Source organism: Pelophylax lessonae, assembly GCF_965119305.1.
Source record: "Pelophylax lessonae genome assembly, chromosome: 4".
NCBI lineage: Eukaryota > Metazoa > Chordata > Amphibia > Anura > Ranidae > Pelophylax > Pelophylax lessonae.
Genome location: NC_138771.1, coordinates 400,094,979 through 400,120,894, shown reverse-complemented (window position 1 = coordinate 400,120,894; position 25,916 = coordinate 400,094,979). Strand labels below are relative to the sequence as shown.

Sequence of the window (25,916 nt, the reverse complement as noted above, 5' to 3'; positions counted from 1 at the left end):
GTGGATGTGGTGTACTTGGATTTCGCTAAGGCGTTTGATACAGTTCCCCACAAGCGCTTAATTTATAAAATAAGGTCTGCAGGTATCGACAGCAGGGTTTGCTCTTGGATACGGAACTGGCTAAAAGGCCGTGTCCAAAGGGTGGTAATAAACAGCACATACTCAGACTGGTCTGAGGTGGTAAGCGGGGTCCCCCAAGGCTCAGTCTTGGGACCAACCTTGTTCAATTTATTCATAAACAGCATTGAGGACGGGATCAGTAGTTCGTTATCAGTTTTTGCAGATGACACAAAATTGGCCAGGGCAATAACTACACAACATGAAGCAGATATCCTACAGAATGACCTGGACAAAATAACAGAGTGGGCAACGACATGGCAAATGAGGTTTAACATGGAGAAGTGTAAGGTTTTGCACTTGGGGACTAAAAACATAAAAACACAATACACGTTAGGAGGGGAACCCTTGGGGGAATCAAAAATGGAGAAAGATCTTGGAGTCTTGGTTGATGATAGATTAGGCAACAGCATGCAATGTCAAGCGGCAGCATCCAAAGCCAACAGAATATTAGCATGCATAAAGAAAGGGATGTATTCCAGAGATAAGACTATAATCCTTCCACTTTATAAAACTCTGGTCCGACCGCATCTGGAGTATTCTGTCCAGTTCTGGTCGCCAGTCCTCAGGAGGGATGTGTTGGAGCTGGAGAAAGTCCAGAGAAGGGCAACTAAACTGATTAGGGGGTTGGAGGACCTTAACTATGAAGAGCTTGATTTATTCTCCCTGGAGAAGAGACGTCTGAGAGGGGACATGATAGCAATTTATAAATATCTTAATGGGGATCTCAGCTTAGAAAAAAAGCTGTTCATTCGAAGGAATTGCATGAGGACTCGAGGACATACAATGCGATTAGAGGAGAAGCGTTTTAACCTCAGGCAACGTGGGGGGTTCTTTACTGTTAGGGCTACAAGATTGTGGAATTGTCTACCACAAGAGGTGGTTTCTGCGGGTAGTATGATGACTTTCAAAAGACTCTTAGACTTGCATCTCAAGGATCAGGGGATTAAAGGCTATGTTAGATGATTACAGTCACACACACCTACACAGGTTGAACTGGATGGACTATTGTCTTTATTCAACCTCACCTACTATGTAACTTGCTTCATGCAGAATATCCGATTATATATGTGACAAAGGATTTTGAAAACTAAATATAAGTAAATACTTCACATCAAGAAGATCTTAACGAAGGGTGACAGAAGACGAGACTGCCATCCAACCAGATCAGTTGATGTTGTATTCAATTATTCACTGTATAAACATTCACATTGCTTGACATGTTTCGCCTTATACAGCTTCATCTGGAGCGTTCTAGTAAAGTATTCTGTGTAGTAAACATACATGTTTAAGAAAACAATATGATTTGCTTTTAAAAGAATTCATCATATTTACATCATGAGATTACAACCACACAGTGATTTTTTTACATACAGGAAGTTTATATGTCAATGATTACACCCCATTCAGCATGTGATCATACCCGGACATTTGGGAAGCAATGAGCCGAAGAGTCAGAGGGGCCTGCCCATGGTTATATGTGGGGGTCCACGCTGTTATGCGTGATATATATGCGTAAAGTTGAAAAGGTAAACACCAGTGCATACAGATATAACTCATAATCCGATAACGGGAATAAAAATTTGTTTTACACATACCTGTATAATGTTGTAAAAAAGGAAACGCGCAATAGCGTCACTTGTAGCTAACGAGGAGGGTATCGTGGATTTCATAAGGAGTGGATGGAGCATGTAATTAGTAGGAGATATAAGCCATTGGAATTGTAACAACCAAGGGTTAATGAAAGCCTGGCTGGCGTCTGCATTCAAAACATTATACAGGTATGTGTAAAACAAATTTTTATTCCCGTTATCGGATTATGAGTTATATCTGTATGCACTGGTGTTTACCTTTTCAACTTTACGCATATATATCACGCATAACAGCGTGGACCCCCACATATAACCACGGGCAGGCCCCTCTGACCTTCCGGCTCATTGCTTCCCACATGTCCGGGTATGATCACATGCTGAATGGGGTGTAATCATTGACATATAAACTTCATGTATGTAAAAAATCACTGTGTGGTTGTAATCTCATGATGTAAATTTGATGAATTCTTTATAAAAGCATATCATATTGTTTTCTTAAACATATATGTTTACTACACAGAATACTTTACTAGAATGCTCCAGATGAAGCTGTATAAGGCGAAACATGTCAAGCAATGTGAATGTTTATACAGTGAATAATTGAATACAACATCAACTGATCTGGTTGGACGGCAGTCTCATCTTCTGTCACCCTTTGTTAAGATCTTCTTGATGTGAAGTATTTACTTATATTTAGTTTTCAAAATCCTTTGTCACATATATTATCGGATATTCTGTATGAAGCAAGTTTCAAGTAAACTGCTACAAAAATGTATTTGGGCCTTGTGTAAGGTCTTTTTTAGAATTTATTGTATTCCCTGGTTTTTATATGAACTTATCAATAAAAATTAATTTTAGAAACCTTTTGTGCCAAAAAATCCTTGCCTCCCAATCCTTCCTTATTCAAGTTAATTAAGGATTTGGCACTATAAGTATATTTCTTGTATGCTGAGACTGCTGCTATCTGAGTGCATATTTCCTTCACTATACCTGGACGATCCGCTTTTGAATTTGGTTGACCCTAGTAAGTAGCTGAACTTTGTGTATACATTTATTTTTTGGAGCAAGACGTCATATTCCTTATATATATTTAATATGTGTATGTTTTAATGTTGGTTTATAGATCATAATTTTATTCGGCTCCTGATGAGTGGCCGTGAGCCACGAAACGCGTAGAGCCTAGAAGATATGAAGCCAGATCAATTAAAGACTGATTACATGTTGTATATATATATATATATATATATATATATATATATATATATATATATATATATATATATATATATTTGTATATATATATATTTGTGCTGACCCAAATGTTATTCATTTATTGAATTTATGGAAAATGTATTTATATGAATTTATGTATTGCATGTACAGTTCTTGATATGGGTATGTCTATTTTATATTATTGTACCCTCTATGAAATACTCATTAAATAATATACCAATATTTTTGATATTCTATATCGTTTTCGATATTCACTAACATGACTGACCTCACTTAAAGTCCAACGCCCTTTATTGCTCCCCTTAATTCCTCCCTATTTTCATATGTATATCAGGGATGGAGGTCTAGTCATTATTACACCACAAGATCATGTCCCTTTTTTATCCTAACCTGTATTAATTGGGTGGAAGACACCCGCTCTTGCTCATGATCCCCGGTGTAGTTAGTAGGAATATATAACCTCTTGCTCCTCTCTTATTTATTACTCCTTATATATCTAGCGAAACTTTGATCAATCATCATTAATTATTCTTGTTATATCATTTTACATCATATTAATTTTTGACATCTGGCTATATTATGCTCCAGTCTGTCATGTATCTGGGTTAAAGATTGACAGTTTTTCCTCCTGGCCTGCCATCTCCCGGGGTTGCGATGCATGCTTTGATGCACCCTCCCCCTCCCCGTCTCTGTTATCATCCGGATTGGTGGTGGGGTGTGGTCACAATTTGCATCGGCGCCATGTCTAGTTTGTCCCTCTCGCGATCATGGTATCGTGTTGCTGGGGCAACCCTTCCTGTCCACTCTGACGCTGGGTTGTTCAGGTGCGACTCATCCCGGGCGCAGCGCGCTGGATATGAGATCATACCTCCTCGACCATATAATCAGCGTCTACATGGCGTTGGCGGGACTCCACCTTGGTCAGCACAGCGGGGAGATTGAGTTGAGAGAGACCAGGACACTTCTTCCTTTACTCCTTTTCACGGGTTGGTCTGATTTGGTTTCACTTGTTCATTATGCTTACTACTCCTTTCAACTGTTGGTAAGATGTCTTCTGTTACACTCTTATTTAGTTTGGTGTTTTCACGCATGGGGTTTTTGATTGACTTAATCTCTTCATCCTCCTCTCTGATGGCTACCCTCTCATTACCACCTTGTTACTTTATTTTTCACTTCCTTTTCACTTTCAACACTGTGGGTATTTATTCGCAGATGGTATCCCTTCTTTGGACCTCACACATGATCACAATCTCTTGTGCACTTGGTGGAATACTTTACAATATGATGAATATCTAGTTAAATTAATTACACTTTTCAACTGAATTTTTTTCAGAATATTTTAGTCACGTTTTGGTCTTCCCAATTTTGCTCAATCATGCGATGTCCCTCCTTCTGTGATCCCTCCATCTCTTCCTCCTCGTGTCCTGGCCTCGGGGATTATACCCGCCTCAGCCCCGGGTCAGACAGTCGCCATTTGGGAGGCTAACTTTGTTTCTCCCTTAGAATTTGGTTGACCCTAGTAAGTAGCTGAACTTTGTGTATACATTTATTTTTGGAGCAAGACGTCATATTCCTTATATATATATTTAATATGTGTATGTTTTAATGTTGGTTTATAGATCATAATTTTATTCCTGATGAGTGGCCGTGAGCCACGAAACGCGTAGAGCCTAGAAGATATGAAGCCAGATCAATTAAAGACTGATTACATGTTGTTTATATATATATATATATATATATATATATATATATATATATATAAATAATGTGCTGACCCAAATGTTATTCATTTATTGAATTTATGGAAAATGTATTTATATTAATTTATGTATTGCATGTACAGTTCTTGATCTGGGTATGTCTATTTTATATTATTGTACCCTCTATGAAATACTCATTAAATAATATACCAATATTTTTGATATTCTATATCGTTTTCGATATTCACTAACATGACTGACCTCACTGAACGCCCTTTATTGCTCCCCTTAATTCCTCCCTATTTTCATAGTGTCCTACTCCTGTAGGGGGCAGCATAAAGCCATCGGGCAAGAAGATCTGGAGCTGTCCCCATCAATGAACGAAAGAGAAATTTTTATTTTTAAAAATGTTGAAATATCTATCACCTCAAAAAAGAAGAACACCGCAATAACATATACAGTACAGTGGTGTTATCTCGTTTATGGAATCACTGGCTCTTGAAATCCACTATAGCCTGTGTCCTCATTCTTTTATGGGAGACAGATCATCCAACAATCAAGATGTGACATCCCATCCATTGTGTTCTTTTTTAGTTACTGGGCATTGAGGAGGGAGGGAGGGACTGGGCTGTCATTTACATAGTTACATAGTAGGTGAGGTTGAATAAAGACAATAGTCCATCCAGTTCAACCTGTGTAGGTGTGTGTGGTTGTAATCATCTCACATAGCCCTTAATGTTCTGATCCTTGAGATGTAAGTCTAAGAGTCTTTTGAAAGCCACCATACTACCCGCAGAAACCACCTCTTGTGGTAGAGAATTCCACAACCTTGTAGCCCTAACAGTAAAGAACCCCCCTCGTTGCCTGAGGTTAAAACGCTTCTCCTCTAATCGCATTGTATGTCCTCGAGTCCTCATGCAATCCCTTCGAATGAACAGCTTTTTTTCCAAGCTGGGATCCCCATTAAGATATTTATAAATTGCTATCATGTCCCCCCTCAGACGTCTCTTCTCCAGGGAGAATAAATCGAGTGATTGCAGACGCTCTTCATAGTCAAGGTCCTCCAATCCCCTAATCAGTTTAGTTGCCCTTCTCTGGACTCTCTCCAGCTCCAACACATCCCTCCTGAGGACTGGCGACCAGAACTGGACAGAATACTCCAGATCCGGTCGGACCAGAGTTTTATAAAGTGGAAGGATTCTAGTCATATCTCTCGAATACATCCATTTTTTTATGCATGCTAATAATCTGCTGGCTTTGGCAGCTGCTGCTTGACATTGCATGCTGTTGCCTAATCTATCATCAACCAAGACTCCCAGATCCTTCTCCATTTTTGATTCCCCCAAGGGTTCCCCTCCTAACGTGTATTGTGTTTTTATGTTTTTAGTCTCCAAGTTAAACCACGTTAAACCTCATTTGCCATGTCGTTGCCCACTCCGTTATTTTGTCCAGGTCATTCTGTAGGATATCTGCTTCATGCTGTGCAGTTATTGCCCTGGCCAATTTTGTGTCATCTGCAAAAACTGATAACAAACTACTGATTTAGGATCTGAATACACAGCCAAATGTGTGATGTCAATATCATGTGACCTGAATAGCTCAGCTAAAACCAGGAAGTGTTCTCTCCAGCAAGAGAGACCAAACTGAGCATGTGCAGTTGTACTACACTCACTGTGTCTTATCTGGACTTGTCCAGAGTGAATGTGCAGGATGGGGAGGATCTGTGCATACAGGATCACACAGCCTTTTTACACAATGCAGAGGATTAATCACTTAAGTTACACAGTGAGTATAACAAGCATGCTATTCTGCATCTACAGACAGATTTTGTGGGTTTAGTAACACTAAGGCATTTAAATTTCACATACGTGAGGCTATATAAATGGTCTAAATAAATGAGAGAACGACTTGAATAGCGTCGGTGTCTCTTCCGTGAAATTTGAGGAAGAATTCCTCCAAAGTGGCTGCAGCTAAAAATGGTAAGTGAGAGCCTATTTTTAAGATGGAACTCTAGTCAAACAGCTAAATGCACAGAACAGAAACAGAGAGCTGTTTTAACTGCCAAAGTATTTATGGTCTGGTCAACCCAGTCCAATATTTACCAAAGGAGGGGGGGGGGGGGCAGGGCTGGGCTATGCGGTTTGTGTCAATAGATGCACACAGCCTGGCTCGGGTGTGAGCCCATAGGTGTGCTCTCATAGCAAGCAGCTTGCTATAGCGGCACACAGAGTAGAGAAGCCTGGAGTGCTGGCTGGGGACCCCAGAAGAGGTGGTTTGAGGCTGCTCTGTGCAAAACCATTGCACAGCGCATGTAATTATAACAGGTTTGTGTTTATTTTAATAAAAATAAAGTACAGCCTTTACAATCACTTTAATGGACTAGACCGAGAACTCAATTAAAACCTGTAAACTTAGAACAGGGCAATCTCACATGGAGCACAGTTACAATAATTGACTAGTAGTTTGCACCTTGTGCCACACAACCCTGTTCTATATACTGCTTTGTTCACATCAAGCTAAGCCAGCAGATGCCGGCTCGCACAGATGCGCCACAGTTTTTAATGAAATAAATTACTGAAAATAAATACTAATTAATCCCATCACTATTTAAGATTTTAAAGATGTGTGCACTTACCAACCCATTGAAGGGGATATCTGCCCAACTCCTCCAGGTGGTATTGAGTAAAATGCTGGGATATCTGGTGTTTGGGAGGGTCTGTGGGCACCTGTGTAAATAAAAGCAGTCTTAGTTTGAAAAAATATGTAAAGTCACAGCATTGCAATACAAAGATTATTTTTGACAATCCAATATAAGCTTACAAGACAAATCTCCTTTCACATTCAGTGCTGCTTGTCTGCTGACTACCTCTTTCCACAACATTATGGATTCCTTGCAAGCTTTGCAGCTCCTCCTCTGTTGTTTACTTTCAATTTTCTAACAACTACATATCCCATAGTTCCTTGCTGCTAGCATGCATACTCCTGTAATGACTACCTCCGGAAACTCCTCTCAGCACCTCTGTAGTTCTCAAGGTAGGCTCTGTGAAATGTGCGGCACAGCAGTGCCTATTCCCAGGGCATAGTGAGTGTGTGTCAAAGAATTCAGGGAAGTAAATGTGTGGGGATCACCACAAACTTAAAGATCATTCAAATAATAGGAGTAGGGTAGAAAAAACTATGATCATACTATACTATATGCACCTAATATAATTGCAATAGCTACAGTACGCATGAAACTGAAGTCAAAGACATATTTGCTATAAAAGTGTATCCTTGCTATCTTGTAACAGATAAGTTCACTCCCTGCAGAGGAGTAAAGCCATTCCTTTGGGTGAATGATAGCAGAAGACTTGTCATTTTTTTTCTTATTTTTTTTTTTTTGCATTCAATTTTTATTGAAATTTTCAAGAATACAACAATTAATAGTACAACAGGACAAAGAGGCAATTAACTCTCAGAGTGAATACACAAGGGAGTACTTGGGGTGTAATAGCAATTATACAAAAAGAAGAGAGAATTCAGCAAGTAGGCTGATGCATTCCAAGAAAAGAGGGGGGGGGGAAGGATGGGGATAAGGGAGGGATGGGGGTAGTAGAGTATGAATGAGTAACGTCAAACAAACCAGAGAAGTCAGCAATTAGGTGAATTGTTCAGATAGTCACTACACAAAGATTACAACATACATCAGACAGCATAGCTAGTACTCGCAGTTTCCAATGTTGGTCAAACTGGCGTCCACCGCCCCTTTTGTGGGCCAATATGCTCTCATACATATGATTAATTTTCACCATAGTAATGACCTCGGCGACATTAGGTGCCTCAGTCGATTTCCACTGTTTAGTGATGAGGTTCCTAGCTGCCAGGAGAATATGCGTAACCGTCCTGTGACAGTCCCCTGGGAACTTATCCATCCCTATGTTCAGGATTGCCAATGCGGGAGAAGGGCGGGTAAGAACTCCAGTCACGGCGGATATGATAGAGAAAATCTTATTCCAGAAGCTTGTTAGGTGTTTGCAAGACCAGAATACGTGTTTAAGGTGAGCCACTTCCCCGTAACCTCTCCAGCATAATGGCAAATAGGCCTGCATGAATTTGTAAAGAGGGTATGGGGTCAGGTACCACCGTAAGGTTATTTTATGGGATAATTCCCAGTGATTTGCGCAAGAAGATGCTTGTCTCACCGAGCGGAAAGCGCACTGCCACTGCTCGTCAGAGAAAGATTCTCCCAGTTCCCCCCTCCCATTTAACGAATGGAGCAGTTTTACTGAATATGAGTTCTTGTTGGAGGGAGTTATAAAATGTGGAGGATACTTTGGCAGAACGCGTAGTTCCAAGCAAGAACATCCACACCTGGGAAGGCAGATATATGTGGGGAGACGGCGGCGAATGCAAAAAGTGAGATATCCGCAAGTGTAAATATTGCTCTGTAGATGGGAGTTGATACTCCTTTTGTAGTTGTGGGAATGATTTCAGGGAGTCTAAATCTAGACTATCTGTTATGAGATTGATCCCTCTGTCCTTCCAGGCTTTTAGGGAGGAATGAGGCAGGATTATCTCCAGAACATTAATTGGGATAGGTACTTTCGTGAGCAAGGACGGGAATAATTAGAGGGAGGCAAATTCTCTCAACGCCATCAATGAAGCTCGGACCGACATGGGTGTGAGGAAAATGTGTATCTGTAGATGCCATTTTGATCTTAGCACAGTGACATCTCAATATATGTCACTATATGTTAGAGTACTTCTTTATATCTTAAGAATATGTTTTGCTCTAAAACAAGTTTCAGATATTTAGCTTCGCTAAGATGTTTTTGCAATATCACACCTGTTTTTCTTAGATGAGTTTGTGGTCAAAAAGATAAGTATCAAAAGACAGGATGTATCAAAGACAGGATGCTAGAAGAATTAGCTGAAGTATATTGCCAATTTATAATATGCCATATAATAAGATGGTTTAAGAATACTGATTGTTGATATATATTCATATAACATACATAGTTTAAACATATATTTGCATTAACACAGCTTGCATAAGTTTCTTAGCAATAGCAATTAATAGTTAACAGAATAAGGATTTACCAAGTATATTTCTGAATATGAGAGATGTTTAGCAGAAGCTGGGATGCAAAACCTGAGATGTTTGCAAGGAGCTGAAATGCTTTCACAGAAGTTATCTTCTGCAGGTGTAACCGCAAAATGTTCAGACAATGCCGAAAGTAAGAACAGGGGAATATTTTGTGGTAACAGATGGTATAAACTGATGACACAATAATATGTTATTTTTTTTTATGATCTTTGAACTATATTTGACTTTTTATATCTCTGGGGAGACTTTATAACCTGGTTAATTGATTGGCTAATTGAGCTAATTGGGAGTGGGGCGGGTTTCTGAGAAAAGGGGAGGTCCTGGGAGGGATAAGATAATTTTGTGGTTTGATAAGATAATTCTGTGGTTGTATAAGATAATTTTGTGGTTTAAGGCTATATATTCTTGACGATGTTTGAAAATAAACGCAGTCATTAGAACCAAGCTATTGTGTATGGTTTTCATTGATTGTCCGGCTAGCTGAAGATTCATCCACAGGACAAACCTAGGGTGCACCCAAACTCGGGATCCTTACAGATGGTACCAGAAGTCGTGGGGTGCTGACTATCTGGGTAAGTGATATTTCTTCCATTTTTTTATGCTGGTTGAGATGTTGCTTTCCTGGATACAGTAGAACCCGGTACTATTATTAGTGTTGGTAGGTTAGTGTTGGCAGGCTAGTTTAGTTTTTGCATGGCTGTGACAGGCACAGATTAGTACACTGTGTTCTGTAGGTTTTCAGGAGGGGCGTACTCCTGGACAACACGCAGCGTGGCTGGCAGGGGACAGTGTTTTTATAGTAACACGCGTCATACGTTGGCAGGGACTTTCCAAATAGAGAATTAGTCTCATTTGGGGTTGGCAGGATATTTTCCAAACGAAGAGTTAGTCTAGTTTGGTGTTGGCAGGACTTAATGAGTTTAAGGATCACTGAAGGAATTTATATAAAGTACAAGGAAGTACAAGGAAGTACAAGGAAATACATATAAAGGTGAAATAAGATATATATAAAGGAAAAGGAATATACGCACAGTAAGTGAAACTAATATATCAAAAAGTATATGTTTGTTTTTAACTTACTTGGATTGTCTGTGGATTGAATCAGTTGCGCAACATAACTGTACAGTCAAATTTGGGACAATATTGGTGGAATGGTACAATTAGTGGTATTTGTGAATACTTCTTATCAAACTCATAGATTGTGGTGTCCGCATTGTCAAAGGAATTCTAGACGTATTGTAAGAGTATTTCAAAGAGTATATGTTATTATTCCTGCTCAAGCTTATAGTTAATATAACACTAATTATACAACTGCTGCTATTTTTTATTCGCATTGTGCTATTGTTTGAAGGAATATATAGAGCTTATTTCAGATTTTATTGAAAAGTTATGGGTAACGATTTGGGAAAGGATCCGGATGGTGAGCCGGAGACCAGACCCACACCGTTACACTTTGTATCAGGCACCTGTGGGATAACAGTTACTGATCCATTTTGGGCGAACATATATGAGCGCGGTCCGCAATTGGGAATTACGCGGCTCAGCGCTATAGGTCCTCGCAATGAAGGGGACTGGGCGGAGGTTAAAAAAATGGTGGGGCTTCACCCAAAGTATAATTATCCTCCAGGTGACTGGGATGAAAAGTATATGAAAACATGTTTTAAGAAATGGGAAAAAGCATTAAAGGAATATAGAAAAAGATTTCCCCCAACTCATCATATATATCTGAAGGAAGACGGGGAGACAATGACTAAGATTAGAGAAGGTATAGAGACAGAACCATTGTCTGATAAACCACTGACATATGACACTACTGTGTTGATGCCGCAATTGGCGACATTCCCAACTGCCCCTATAGAAGAGATAAAACATGTCATTTATGCAAAAATTCCCTGCTCTGACCAAACAACAGAACCAGAATTATTGCTATTTTCTGAGGAGAATAAAAATACAGCGAAGGTATATCCAGATTTGGGAGATAGGGACGCACTAATAAGTACAGCTATAATAGTGGCAGCCGCTTTGAGGGAACAAGCTGAGGAGACTCCACAGATCCGGGATGCGAGAGTAAGGAGAGGCGAGTATAGGGAACATTTTGCGGCATATATAAGAGAGTTAACCGCATTTAGGGATAAACTGAGAGCTGATATACTTCGTGTTAAAAACCTCCCTCTAGGGGACTTTTCCTTTACTGAGGATGATTATGAAGACCCGGATGATTCTAGTGTTCCCAGTGAGGAACAAATAGAGGAGGTGAGAGGAGTTCTGGGATCAGAATGTGGTAGGACTAGGTCTATGACTTTGCAGAAAACTGAATTTTTGTAAAATCTTACCTGTAAAATTCCTTTCTCTGAGTCCTCCGACAGTCGCCGCCATCTTCATATTCGTCACAATGGGGACATCCCAAAGCAGTGCAAACATGAGGGGTGGGAAACGCAGCCGCGCCTAAGGCAACGCAGTCTCCACATCAAAGAAAAGAACCTTACCAAAGGAAGGAAACCAGCTGGGCAACATGAGAAAAAACTTGCTCAACAGGAGCAATAACCCAGGAAAAAACAAATAATCCTAGGGACAAAAATATATCCCAAACAGCCAAGGAGCCCAAAACAAGGGGCTCTAAGGAACCGCCGCACTAAGAACCTTGCGGCCAAAGGAAGCATCTGCCGATGCCTGAACATCCACTCTGTAGAATTTTGTGAAGGTGTGCACGGTCGACCAAGTCGCCGCCTTACACACCTGGGCAACAGAAGCCCCATGACGACAGGCCCAAGACGTACTCAGAGATCTGGTAGAGTGCGCCTTCACAGGCACAGGGGGAACTTTCCCCTTCAAAGCATAGGCCTGTTCAATGGTCTGTCTGATCCATTTGGCGATGGTAGAAGCCGACGCCGCCATGCCCTTCCGAGGACCCTCCGGAAGGACAAACAAGGAATCCGACTTGCAAAAGGATTCAGTCGATTTCAGGTAAACCCTAATCGCCCGAACAACATCCAAGGAGTGCAACTCCACCTCCTTCGGATGTTTAGGCTTCGCGCAGAGCGAAGGCAAGACAATGTCCTCATTGAGGTGAAATTCCGAAACCCTCTTCGGAAGAAAAGAAGGGTTAGGTCGCAAGACCACCTTGTCCAAGTGAATGATCAGATACGGAGACTTGCAGGACAAAGCTGCCAGCTCCGACACTCTGCGAGCCGAAGTGATCGCCACCAAAAAGGCGACCTTCTTGGACAACATAGACAACGAGATCTTCCTGATCTGTTCAAAAGGAGCATGTTGTAACACGGACAGAACAAGATTCAAGTCCCAAGGGGGCAGAGGTTCCCTCCTAGGAGGGACCAGATGTCGCACCCCTTGAACAAAAGTGCTAACCAAGGAGTTAGATGCCACAGGACGTTGAAAAAAAAACGGCCAGCGCAGACACCTGACCCTTGATCGTAGCCAGCACCAAACGCTGGTCAACACCCGTTTGAAGGAAGGACAACACCTTAGACACCGAGTATGTGTGAGGTGAAAACCCCCTGGACTCGCACCAGGCAAAATAGGCCTTTCAAGTACGGTAATAGACCTTCCCCGAGGAAGACTTCCTCACGTTGATCAAAGTGTGAATGACCTCAGGGGAGAGACCCCTGTTCTTCAGGACCTCGGTTTCAACAGCCAGGCCGTTAAAGCCAGCGACTGTAAAGCAGGATGGAATATTGGCCCTTGAGACAGGAGATCTTCTCGAAGGGGTAGACGCCACGGGGCGTCAACCGCCAGATTCACGAGGTCTGCGTACCAGGACCGGCGAGGCCAGTCCGGTGCCACAAGAATCACCGCGTTTGGTTCCGAGGTCAACCTGCAAAGGAACCTGGACAGCAATTGAATCGGAGGGAACGCACACATCAGTCGGTACTGATGCCACGGAGCTACCAACGCGTCTGACGCGTCTGCCCGAGGATCGCGCGTCCTTGCCACGAACCGTTTCACCTTATTGTTCAGACGAGACGCGAACAGGTCCACCTCCGAAAGACCCCACTTCGCGCACAACATCTGGAAGACATCCGGGTGGAGGGACCATTCCCCCTGATCCAGGGTCTGGCGGCTCAGATAATCCGCCTGCCAGTTCTCCACCCCCGGAATGTGAACCGCCGATATTGCCGGGACGTGTGTCTCGGCCCAAGACAGAATGTCGGCCACTTCCCAAGCCGCTCGGGCACTCCTGGTGCCCCCTTGGTGATTGATGAAAGCCACCGCCGTGGCATTGTCCGTCTGCACCCGAACCGGACAGCCCTGCAGCCTGTCCGTCCAACGTCGAAGGCAGAGATTTATCGCTCGCAATTCCAGAATGTTGATTGGAAGGGAGGATTCCTCCTCCGACCAAGTACCCTGGGCGGACAGAACGCCCAGAACACCACCCCAGCCCGACAGGCTGGCATCCGTGGTGATCACCATCCATGAAAGAGGACGAAAAGACTTGCCCCCCGACACCGACGGGGACTGGAGCCACCACAGAAGATCCCTTCTGGTGCGATGACTCAACGAAATCTGGAGATCCAGAGATTGCGGCCACCCGTCCCAGCTGGACAGGATCTCCGCTTGGAGACCCCGCGTGTGAAACTGGGCGAAAGGAATCGCCTCGAAAGCCGAGACCATCAATCCCAGACACTGCATGCACGTCCGGAGGGACGAACACGGAGCGTCCCTGAGGGACCTGACTTCTTCCTGAAGAGTCCTGAGTTTGTCGTCCGGAAGGAAGACCTTCGCCTGGACCGAGTCCAGGATCATTCCCAGGTAGGGAAGACGAATCGATGGACACAGCGTCGACTTTGGAAAATTTATCGTCCAACCAAACTCCTGCAGAGTCTGCATCGTGACGGACAGGGCCTCCACCAGACCCTGGCTGGTCGCAGACTGAACCAGAATGTTGTCCAGATACCCCAGGACAGAGATGCCCTAGGCTCTCAACAAAGCCAGAACCGGTGCAAGCACCTTGGTGAAAACCCGTGGAGCCGAAGCGAGACCAAAAGGTAACGCCACGAATTGGTAGTGATCCTCCGCAATGGCGAATCGAAGGTACCTCTGGTGACCCTCGAAAATCGGGATGTGACGGTACGCATCCTTCAAGTCGATGGAGGCCATGAATTCCCCTGGAACCAGGGCAGCCACCACCGACCGCAGAGATTCCATGCGGAACTTGCGAACCCGCACAAAGCGGTTCAGAGCCTTCAAGTCCAGAATTGGACGTACCTTGCCCTCCTTCCTGGGCACAGTGAACAGATTGGAATAGAACCCACGAAATCTGTCCCGATGAGGCACCGGAACCACCACTCCCTGAGCCCGCTAGGTGCAGATCCCGCAAACGCTCCGGAGACAGTTGAAGATTTGAGGGAAAAAATCTGCTCTCCGGCCGAGAGAGAAACTCGATCTTGTAGCCAGACCGAACGATTTCCTGAACCCACCTTTCCCGAACACGGGCCAGCCAGGGTTGAAGAAAACCGAGCAAGCGTCCCCCCACCCCAGAACTGGGTGAGGGCGCCCCTTCAGGCCGCATTGTTATGGGCAGCGGGTCCGGACTGGCCGGACTTCTGCTTACCTGACCACGGCTTCTTTTGGGAGCCTTGACCCTTAAATGGCTTGCCCTTATAGTGCGACCGAAAGGCACGAAAGGACCCCTGAGAGGGCCGAAAGGAAGCATGCTTCTTACCAGGAGCCGCCTTAGCCTTGTGGGATTGGGGCAAGAGCGTGCTCTTACCACCCGTGATCCCCTTTATCAGTGTATCCAAGGAGTCGCCAAAAAGGCGAGATCCATCATAGGGCAGATTGGCTAAGGTCTTGCGCGAAGATTGGGCCACAGACCAACACTTCAACCAAACCAGGCGGCGAGACAATACCGCCACAATGTGTACACGTGCAGCCAATGGTACTATATCCAAGTCTGCATCACACAAATACATGACACCCTGATGGATTTGATCCACCATATCCAATGTCGCCGGTGAGGCAGAATCAGCCACCAGGACGCGTCTAAGCACCTGCGTCCAACTCGCGACAGCCTGGGCTGCCATAAGTGAAGCAAATAGAGCTTTTAGCATAGAACCCGTAATAGAATAAGTATGACGGGCAAGAGACTCCAGCCTCCTGTCCGTGGCATCCCGGAACACCGGGGCATCCTCTGCAGGAATCGCAGTGGACTTATTCAAAACCGCTATCGCGTGATCCACCGGGGGCGGTACACACCAACGCTCATCAGTAGCGGGCGTGAAAGGATAACGCAGCTTGAACCTACTTGGCACAGCAAAAGGCTTACGTAAATTGCGCCATTGTTCCTTAACAGCGCGCTGAAAATCATCAGTGCAGGGAAAGACCTGCGATGTCTTGCGTCTTTTCTGCATTCCATAAGCTGCCAGGGCAGCAGGAGGACATGGTTCATCCTGTAATCGCAGTGTTTGTTTGATAGAAGCAACCAATTCATCCATGAGTGCAAGCTCTTCAGACGAGCCAGGGGGAGAATTATCAACCCCTTCAACCTCAGCCTCCACCTCGGACCCCACAAGATCCAGGGAGGAACGGGACCCTGATAAGGAGACCCCAGCCATAGCAGCCCCATCACCATCACCCTCTGAATCAGAGGAAATTGAAACTCTGGGCCGTTTAGTGGATTGAGCAGCCACAAGCATTTGCACCTGAGCAGCAAGGTTAGCCACAACTGTAGCCAAATCCCCCCCTGGGGGGGAAACAGCAGTCCCCTGGCCTCCCACCAATGTGGTAGGAAATTTGCTTTCCTGAGAATCCATGTCCCAAAGTATGTGGAAGAATAAAGGGTTAACTGCCCCTTTAAAAAGCGCGGCGAGCGCAGCCCACCGCACACACACACCAGCACAAGCCGACCCCCACAGGGAAAAAGTACAACTCAGGCAAGGATATAGGGATAGGGAGGTAAAAACCTGGAGAGACCGCCGCTGCTGCCTCGATCGGTGCGCCCAGGGAAAAGGAAGTGATGTCACGCAGGGCGCTCTATTAAAGCCTATGGAAGGCTACAAGAAAATGGCCGCCTGCAGTGCTACCATGCGGCCGGAGCGAGCGCCGCCAAAATGGCGGCATTTGGCGCCGAAACGCCGCTCCTCCACCACAGCGAAACCGCCAAAAACACATGCAGCAAATAAAAATAATGGCGGACCGCCGCAGCGGTCGCCGCAATGTGCATAACACGATACAATCATGCCCCTCAGCACACAGCCTGTCACACAGTGAGACACAGCACATAAAACTGACACAGAACAGTGCAGCATAGCCCCCCTCCTTGCAGCCCACAGAATGCAGCCAGCAGACAGGGAGACCAACAGTGTGACCAGAGGCAGGGTTACACAGTCCCAGACTGACACCCCCCCAAACAGACAGGTCCCCACACAGATACACTTACCTCCTAAATGGCGTGGGGAACCCGCACAGGCGAACAAGCCACTGCACATGTGACAGGGAGAGTCGCATCCAGGACGCAGAAGAACTGGGGTTGAGAAACCGCACAGCGTCCAGTGAGGTAGCCACCTCACCATAGCATCCCTGCACCGAAGAGGGATGGGTCGTTCAGAATGCCAGGAGAAGTACCTGACTGAACGCTCGATGGCAGGCTGGGAAGCCACTGACCCACAACCTGCGACCAGGGGGATCAGCCCGAGACCCAGCCCGCATGATCCTCTTCATCAGAAGACCTAACTAATGCTGACAAAAGTAACAGCTAAGTAAAGAAAGAGAAAAAAAAACTCAAATAAAATCAAAAAAGAAGAGAAAGGCTGAGACAAAATGCCCCAGCATAGAGACATCCAGCTACTCCTGACAAGCTAGACATTGAAACTGAGGTATGGATACAGGAAGTAGGAGGGTATTGACTGAGGGGACCACCCCCTGGGGGTGGGATATGTTAAAAGCTTTAATATTAACATATTCTGTAGCCTAGCTACTCCTACGGAGCAAAGTCTAATACCCCATTGTGACGAATATGAAGATGGCGGCGACTGTCGGAGGACGTAAGAGAAAAATACATTATTGGCCGAGATAGACAGGCTAAAAGGGGATTATTGGAAGATCAGGAAAGACTGGGAGACAAGAGTTCGGGAGAAAAGGGAAACTACAGAAAGAGAAATGGAGGCGGATAGTTTAGATGCGTCTGCTGCGGCACCAAAGGCAACCTCCAGCCCCAAGGCAGATATAGTGACACAGCTCTCCCAACTAGCACTAAAATCAAAGTCCCCTGACAGGAAAACTTTGAGTGTAAGTGAGGATGAGGAGTTGACAGATATAGAAGAGATACCAGAACCCATATCCAAATCACAAAAAGGAAAGAAGAAAAAAACTACACAGCAGTCTTACCCTATGATTACTGTAGGAGATACTGAGGTTCATATTCCCCTTCCTTTAGGATTAATGAGGGAGCTAAAAGATATGTGCCCCAATCCAAAAAAGGACCCCAGGGCAGCGGCGGTGTTTTTGCAGAAGTATACTGCAGGTACTGCATTGACTATGGACGATATTCACATAATAATATCAGCCATAGACCCAGAGACCCTTAGACAGCCTCCAAGGGGAAATGTCTCCATATATCCGCCAAGAGAGCCGTCCGCAGGGGTAAGGGTGAGCAGAAATCAGATTCCATGACACTCCACACGGTGCAATGCGCGGGGGATATCCAGTGTCTAAGCTGCACTAAATGGGATGACAGGAGAAAGTCTCTAATGTCCACCATACCCGTTCCCCCTGCGGACCAATGTTTGATAAGGAAGGAGTGGGCACTTCTAGGCCTTTTTCCCCTCCAAATCAGGCTCTTAAGCGTGGTATTGAGAGCGTGGAGGTACTTGCATGGGACGGATATTAGTAATGTTCTAAAGACAAAGGATTTGAGGCAAGATAAGCATTTTGAACTATGTGAGGCGCATAGTCCAAGTTAATTCAGTTTTAGAGATGCGGTGGCACTCTTGGGGTATTTTTGCTATCAATGGAGGGAAATTAGCTTCGGCCAATTGGGAAACTTTGGGAGTAAGCTGAATTCCGAGATACGGGATACTGGACTGTTTCCAAGAGTATGGATACATGTTTTGGAGTTTAAGGGAAAGTGCCAGAGGCACACCTAGCGGGAGAATCAATAATTTCGTAAAATTCACCTTGTAGTAAGAAACCGAGCTAAAACGTTGTAATAGTGCATGGGTGGCAGCCAGAGAAGATTCTGGTTCCGTCAAAAAAATAACAATATCGTCGGCAAACAAATTGATAGTATGGAGCAGCGTCTTAGTGCGGAATCCCATAATCTCCATAGAGGACCTGACCACTTCAGCTAACGGCTCAATGAGCAAGTTAAAAATAAAAGGGGACAGCGGGCAACCTTGTCTAGTGCCGTTGGTTATGGAAAACGCCTGGGAGAGCACATTGGAAGTATACACCCTGGCAGAGGGGGAAGAGTAGAGGGCCAGTATGGTGAATAAAATAGGGCCCTGAAAGCTGAATTTTTGCAAAACTCTGTGCATATAGTCCTAATGGATCCGGTCGAATGCCTTCTCAGCATCCAAGGCGAGTAGCAGAGAAGGCACCCGACCGGCCCCAGCCCTATCAATTATACCTATGACCCGCCAAGTGGCATCCGAGGCCTGACGGCCTTGAACAAAGCCAGATTGAATTAATTCCGGTAGAATAGGGTGTAGTCGCAATGCAATTACCTTGGCATACAATTTGACATCAGTGTTCAGCAAGGAAATTGGCCTAAAGTTGGGAGGAGAGGTAGGCTCCTTCCCAGGTTTAGGCACAACATGGGCTTGTAACATTTCAGATGGCAGAGAGGCAGAGGACACTGCGGCCGCGAACACTGAAGCGAGATGAGGACTGAGGACAGATTCAAATTTTTTGTAGTAAATGTTGGGTAGACCATCCGGTCTAGGTGACTTTCCAGAGGGCAAGGTACGAATTGCTTGTTCGATTTCAAAAAGAGGGGGGAGGAGGAGGGGGAGGTAATGGAGTATTATTGACAAGTGGTACTTGATCAGGTAGCTCATTGTAGAAACGTAAACTAAAGGTCCAGGTGGGATATGAGAGTTGGTTATGAGATTACTAATCCTCAGTAAATTTTTTGAAATCCGGGGAAAGAGTAAATATCAACCATGGTCTCCACATGTCATGGAAAGGTCCACTATTTTCTTTTTTGATGGCCAGAGTTTCCTCCATCTCATATGTGGAAGTTACCTTGTCTACCCAGTTCTTAGTCGAGGGAACGGATTTGGAATTCCAGTGTATAGGTATAAGAGATTTGGCCGCGTTGAGTAGATGTCTCGTTAGGGACCTTTTATATGACCTATATGAGAGTTTGTTAATGTGTAATAAACAACTTGCTGCATTAAATTCTAAGGTAGAACCAGTGATATGTTTGATCAGAAGCACAACTTTGTTCCAAAAGGTTTTGATTATGTCACAATTCCACCAAATATGTAGAAAAGTGCCTGTGTGAGCTAGACATCTCCAACATCTTCCAGAATACTGTGGGGACCACGTCTTCATTTTCGCAGGTGTTATGTACCATTGCGTGCGGATTTTATATGAGGTTTCTTGAGTTTTTGTGCTCAGGGAGCATTTGTGTGTAAATACACAGGCTTTCTCCCATTCCCTGTCAGAAATTTTGCGTGATAACTCGTGTTCCCATAGTTTCCTATATTTATCGACAAAATTCGACGGCGGTGCTAGAAGCCACTGATAGGTCATCAATGTCGTTTTCGATATTGGGGTCTGTCTCTCACATATCCTCTCGAAAGCAGTTAGTTGTCTAGCCCACAGAGTTTTCTTTCTATTATTTTGAACAAAGCTGTGCAGCTGGATATAATTTCATTGGTTCAAAGAGATGTTTTGGGGTTTTAGGTTGTTTAGTTCATAAAGAGATTTTTTGATTGCGAATGCAATGTTTAATGAGCAAAGGGTGGTCAGCAGAGTATGTTATATTGAGACCCGGAACAAAGTCTGGGTTGTGGGAAACCGGGGTTAGAGGGCTTGGATTAGTGGATAGGTTGTGTGACTTCACCAACTTGTGATAAATGGTGAGGGTGGTGTTGATTAAGGGATGGTGTTTAACTTCAGGAGGGAAGTTGTGGGGGTCCGTCAATAGCAGGAACTGGGTCAGATACCGGGAGCAATGCCTCTCCATGGCCACCCAATCCTTTTGACTTGAATGGCAGTGCCAGTCGATCGCTCTGGTGAGGTGAGTGGCTTGGTAATATTTATAATAATCCGGGACCCCCATACCTCCATTGATCTTGCGTAATTGCATGTATTTTAGTTTTATCCTAGGCCTTTTGTTGGCCCATATAAATTTCCTTTGAATAGTCGTTAGTTTCCTGAAAAAGGAGGAAGGTATTGTGATGGGTAAAGCATGAAATAGATAAAGTAGTCTAGGCAGGATGACCATCTTTAAGATGGCTGCTCTGCCGAACCACGAGAAATGTTTGATATCCCATTTACTCAGGTCATGTCAGAGACTCAATACCCTGCGCAGGCGCTGTTAGGAATGCTTCCTGAGCACACTGATGTGCTGTCATGAGTCTCCTAAAGGGTTAACCTAGAGCAGACTAATTGCTGTAATTGGCAAACAGGCTGCCTTATTTAAACAGCCCAGCAGCACTGCACTTTGCTGTGTTGTCTTCAGCTCTCCTGTATCCTGTGCCTGTTATATCTGCTGTTCCTGTTTACCTGACCCGGCTTGTCTTTGGATTCTGATTACCTGCTGCCCGCCCTGATCTTGGCTTGTCCTGACTATCCTCCTGTCTCGTCCTGATCTGTTTACCTGCTACCGGCTATTGGTCCTGGATCTGTTCCTGGCTCTCCCAGGGAATCCGGGGGGCCGCGACCTGGTGTTAGCAAGCAGCCAAATCCATCCCCACCTTCTGGGGCCCTGGTGAAGACCGGCTTACACTTAGACTCCGCGCTTCTGGTGAACCTGTGCCACGCCAGTTACCCGGTAAGCCACTCCTCTTACGTCAGGCTCTGCCACGTTACCCCGTGACAGTACAACACAGCCAAGACTGAGCCTGCTAGAGGAGCCTCTCCTATGGATGACATCTGCCAGCACCTTGCGGCCCTTACCCAAGCCGTTAAGTCCCTGCAAGAGGGCTATACCCAGCTGGAGGGGCGTGTTCAGTCCCTGACCCCCTCCACGGACCCTACAGTTTCTGCTGCTTCCATGGCTCCCTCCGGTCCCACCGTGGTGATGCTGCCTCCTGAGCCAAGGGTCCCTACGCCGGAAAGGTTTTCTGGGGATCGGAGCAAGTTTAGAGCCTTCCGCAATGCCTGCGAGCTGTACTTCTCCCTGCAACCCCGAACCTTCTCCTTGGAAGCAACCAAAGTGGGGTTCATCATATCCCTGCTTCAAGGTGAACCTCAGTCCTGGGCTCACCGCCTGCTTGAAGAGCGCAATGACCAGCTGGACTCCATGACGACTTTCTTTAACGCAATGGCGCAGTTATACGAAGACCCGCAGCGCACTGCTACCGCAGAAACCGCGCTTACTTCACTTCAACAGGGCCGTAGAGCCGTAGAGGATTACGTCACTGACTTCAGGCATTGGAGTACGGACACTCACTGGAACGACGCAGCCTTGCGACATCAGTTCCGCCTGGGTCTTTCAGAAAACTTGAAAGATGAACTGGCCTGAGTGGGTATACCCGAGACCTTGGAGGCATTAATCACCCTGGCCATACAGATAGACCGCCGGCTCCGTGAACGTAGAGCAGAGAGGTCCACGCAGCAGACCCGCCCAGTCTGGATGTTGCCACAGGTTCCTAATCCCGTCCACACCTTCTCCTCTGGTGCCCGTTCCAGCAACACTGCTCCGCTTATTTCTGAATCGGATACGTCGGAGCCGATGCAACTTGGGCTTATGCGTCCTTCCTTATCAACAGAAGAACGCTCACGACGATGTCAGAACAACCTGTGCCTGTACTGCGGAGAGGCCGGACACTTTGTACGCTCATGCCCAGCAAAGATGCGTAAGCGTCTTTCTATATCCCCCTCAAGTTATCCAGTCTCTGTCAACAATACCACTCACCTGGCTCTCTCTATCTCATTTCAGCTCCCAGAAGGCCCGATCCTGGTCACCGCTATTATTGATTCCGGGGCATGCAGCTGCTTCATTGATCTTACCTTTGCTGCCCATCAACGCATCCCACTTCGACCCAAGTCGCAGGGACTCTCCATCTTCCTAGCAGATGGGTCCCACATCAAGTCTGGGCCAGTTACCCAAGAAACCCCTCCATTGCCTGTGGCCACTCTCGAAGGGCACAAGGAGTTGTTATGCCTGGATGCCATCTCTTCTCCCTTGTTTCCCGTTATTCTGGGGTTACCCTGGTTGCAGGCGCACAACCCGCAGATTAATTGGACTTCTGGAGACGTCAAGTTCCAGTCCCCTTACTGCCAGAATCATTGCCTGCCAGTACGCCATAGTGCTCCTAGCACCCTACTCTGTATGGACGCTGATAAGGAGATACGTTCCTCTGTCCCAGTATCTTATCACGAATACTTGGATGTCTTCAGTAAACAGGGGGCTGAGACCTTACCCCCCCCACCGCCCCTATGATTGTCCAATTGAATTGCTTCCGGGGGCCGAGATCCCTTTCGGACGTATCTTTCCTTTATCGGAACGAGAATTGGGTACCCTTAAAGACTATGTGACGGAGAATCTAGAGAAGGGATTCATCCGACCCTCTACTTCTCCGGCAGGAGCTGGGATCTTTTTTGTGGAGAAAAAAGACCATTCACTTCGGCCATGTGTGGACTACCGTGAGTTAAATAAAATTACGGTCAAAAACCGGTACCCCCTACCCTTGATTCCTGAACTTTTCCAGAGACTAAGAACCGCCTCTGTATTCACCAAACTGGACCTACGGGGAGCCTACAATTTGGTCCGTATTAGGGAGGGGGATGAATGGAAGACAGCATTCCGCACCCGATTCGGGCATTATGAATATTTGGTGATGCCTTTCGGGCTCTGCAATGCCCCGGCCACCTTCCAGCACTTCGTCAACGACATCTTCAGAGACTATCTGGACATCTTTGTTATTGTCTACCTGGACGATATCTTGGTCTTCTCTTCCTCCCTGGCCCAGCACCGAGAACACGTTAAAAAGGTACTCCACCGACTCCGGCTACACAGGCTCTACGCAAAACCCGAGAAATGCGAATTTGAACAGCAGAGTATCCAATTCCTCGGGTTAATAATCTCCTCTGAAGGGGTCAAAATGGACCCTCAGAAGGTCTCCGTCATCCTGGATTGGCCCGCACCGGTGGCTAAAAAGGGGATTCAGCGTTTCATAGGATTCGCAAATTTCTACAGGAAATTTATCAAGGGGTTCTCTTCCATTATCGCCCCTATTACCCTGCTCACCAAACAAGGTACCCGCTTCCACTGGTCTCCCGAGGCGCAAGTCGCATTTACAGCCCTGAAGGAGCTGTTTACTTCTGCTCCTATCCTCAGCCACCCGGATCCCGCCCTGCCTTACATCCTTGAAGTTGACGCCTCGGAAATCGCAGTAGGAGCAGTCATCTCCCAGCGTCAAGGTCTCAAGGACCTGATTCATCCGGTAGCTTTCTTCTCCCGTAAGCTTTCTCCTGCGGAGAGGAACTATGATGTAGGGGATCGGGAGCTCCTTGCCATCAAGACCGCCCTGGAGGAGTGGAGGTATCTATTGGAAGGGGCGGCACATCCCATACTCATCTACACGGATCATAAGAACCTGGAGTATTTGAGGACGGCCAAACGCCTGAGACCTCGCCAAGCAAGGTGGGCACTTTTTTTTTCCAGATTTACGTTCCATATAACGTACCGACCGGGTTCCAAGAATACGAAACCCGATGCTCTCTCTCGAATGTACGACAGTTCTAAAGAAACCATTGTACCTGACACCATCTTAACCCAAGGTAACTTTCTGCTATTACAGTCTGACCTTCTTACCGCTCTGAGACAAGCCACAGTAAATGCTCCCCATCCTGCTGGAACTATACTGGTACCCAGAAATGGACTGCTATGGAGAGGGGATCAAATTTTCGTTCCAGAAAGTGCTCGTGTGTCCATCCTAGGACTGTGTCATGACCACCCGATGGCTGGTCACTTCGGGATCCATAAGACCCTGGATCTTGTGCAGCGCACGTTCTGGTGGCCCGACTTGGAGAAGTGTTGTAAACAATGTGTTTCCTCCTGTACTGTTTGCACACGAAGCAAGGCAACCCGAAATAAGGCATGGGGCCTGCTCAGACCACTACCAGTCCCTGACAGACCATGGAAGAGGATTGCCATGGATTTCATTGTGGAACTTCCTCCATCAGACGGTTATTCTGCAGTCTTCGTGGTAGTAGACCGTCTGTCGAAAATGGCTCACTTCATACCACTAAGAGGTACACCCTCCGCGCTTGAGACGGCACAGGTCTTCATCAGAGAAATTGTAAGACTTCACGGGGTCCCAATGAACATTGTGTCGGATAGAGGTGTCCAATTTACTTCTCGCTTCTGGAGAGCGTTATGTGATTCACTGAAAATCAAGCTGTCAATGTCCTCCGCATACCATCCCCAGACTAACGGGCAGACTGAGAGGACCAACCAGACCCTCGAGCAATATATCCGATGCTTCACCACCTTTGTTCAAGATAACTGGGTCTCGCTACTTCCATCAGCAGAGTTCGCATACAATAACGCCAAACACTCGGCTACAGGTCAGTCCCCATTCTATGCCAACTACGGGTTTCACCCATCTTTCTTGCCCTGCTTTATTCCTGAATCTACAGTGCCAGCAGTCCGGGATATCTTGGAGTTCCTTAAGGAGAACAACAAAATCTTACAGGATGCCATGACCAAGGCTCAGACCTCCAATAAAGAGTTCTTTGACAAAAGAAGGAGAGGTGAGTTGGTTCTCCAGCCCGGCAACCTGGTATGGTTAGCCACCACCAATCTCCGATTGGCATGCCCTTCCAAAAAACTGGCACCCAAGTTTATTGGCCCATTCCCTGTGAGGAGAAAATTAAATGAGGTATCTTACGAATTGACGCTTCCCGATTCCCTCAAGATCCATCCAGTCTTCCATGTTTCACTCTTGAAACCTGCAGTACCTGACTCCTTTCCTGGTAGAAGTTCAGAACCACCTGCTCCTGTCACCATCAACGGGGACGAAGAATTTGAGGTGGAGGCCATCCTAGACTGCA

The 25,916-nt window shown here is 45.7% G+C and overlaps 2 protein-coding genes across 3 annotated transcripts in view; one reads left to right on the top strand and one right to left on the bottom strand.

Moving 5' to 3' along the window:
- TCF7 (transcription factor 7) overlaps positions 1-25,916 on the bottom strand; it is a gene marked incomplete at its 5' end in the record, with an annotated part of 1,449,389 nt that overhangs the window by 582,833 nt on the left and 840,640 nt on the right. For both annotated transcript variants that reach the window (XM_082255193.1, XM_082255194.1), the window contains one exon: positions 7,278-7,368. In XM_082255193.1, the coding sequence (XP_082111319.1) occupies positions 7,278-7,368 (91 nt within the window). The remainder of the gene's footprint in view (positions 1-7,277; positions 7,369-25,916) is intronic.
- On the top strand, positions 11,118-12,053 carry LOC309554603 (uncharacterized protein; the record flags this gene model as incomplete). Its single annotated transcript, XM_082256325.1, has 1 exon — positions 11,118-12,053. One exon carries the CDS (start codon positions 11,118-11,120, stop codon positions 12,051-12,053), a length of 936 nt encoding a protein of 311 aa, XP_082112451.1.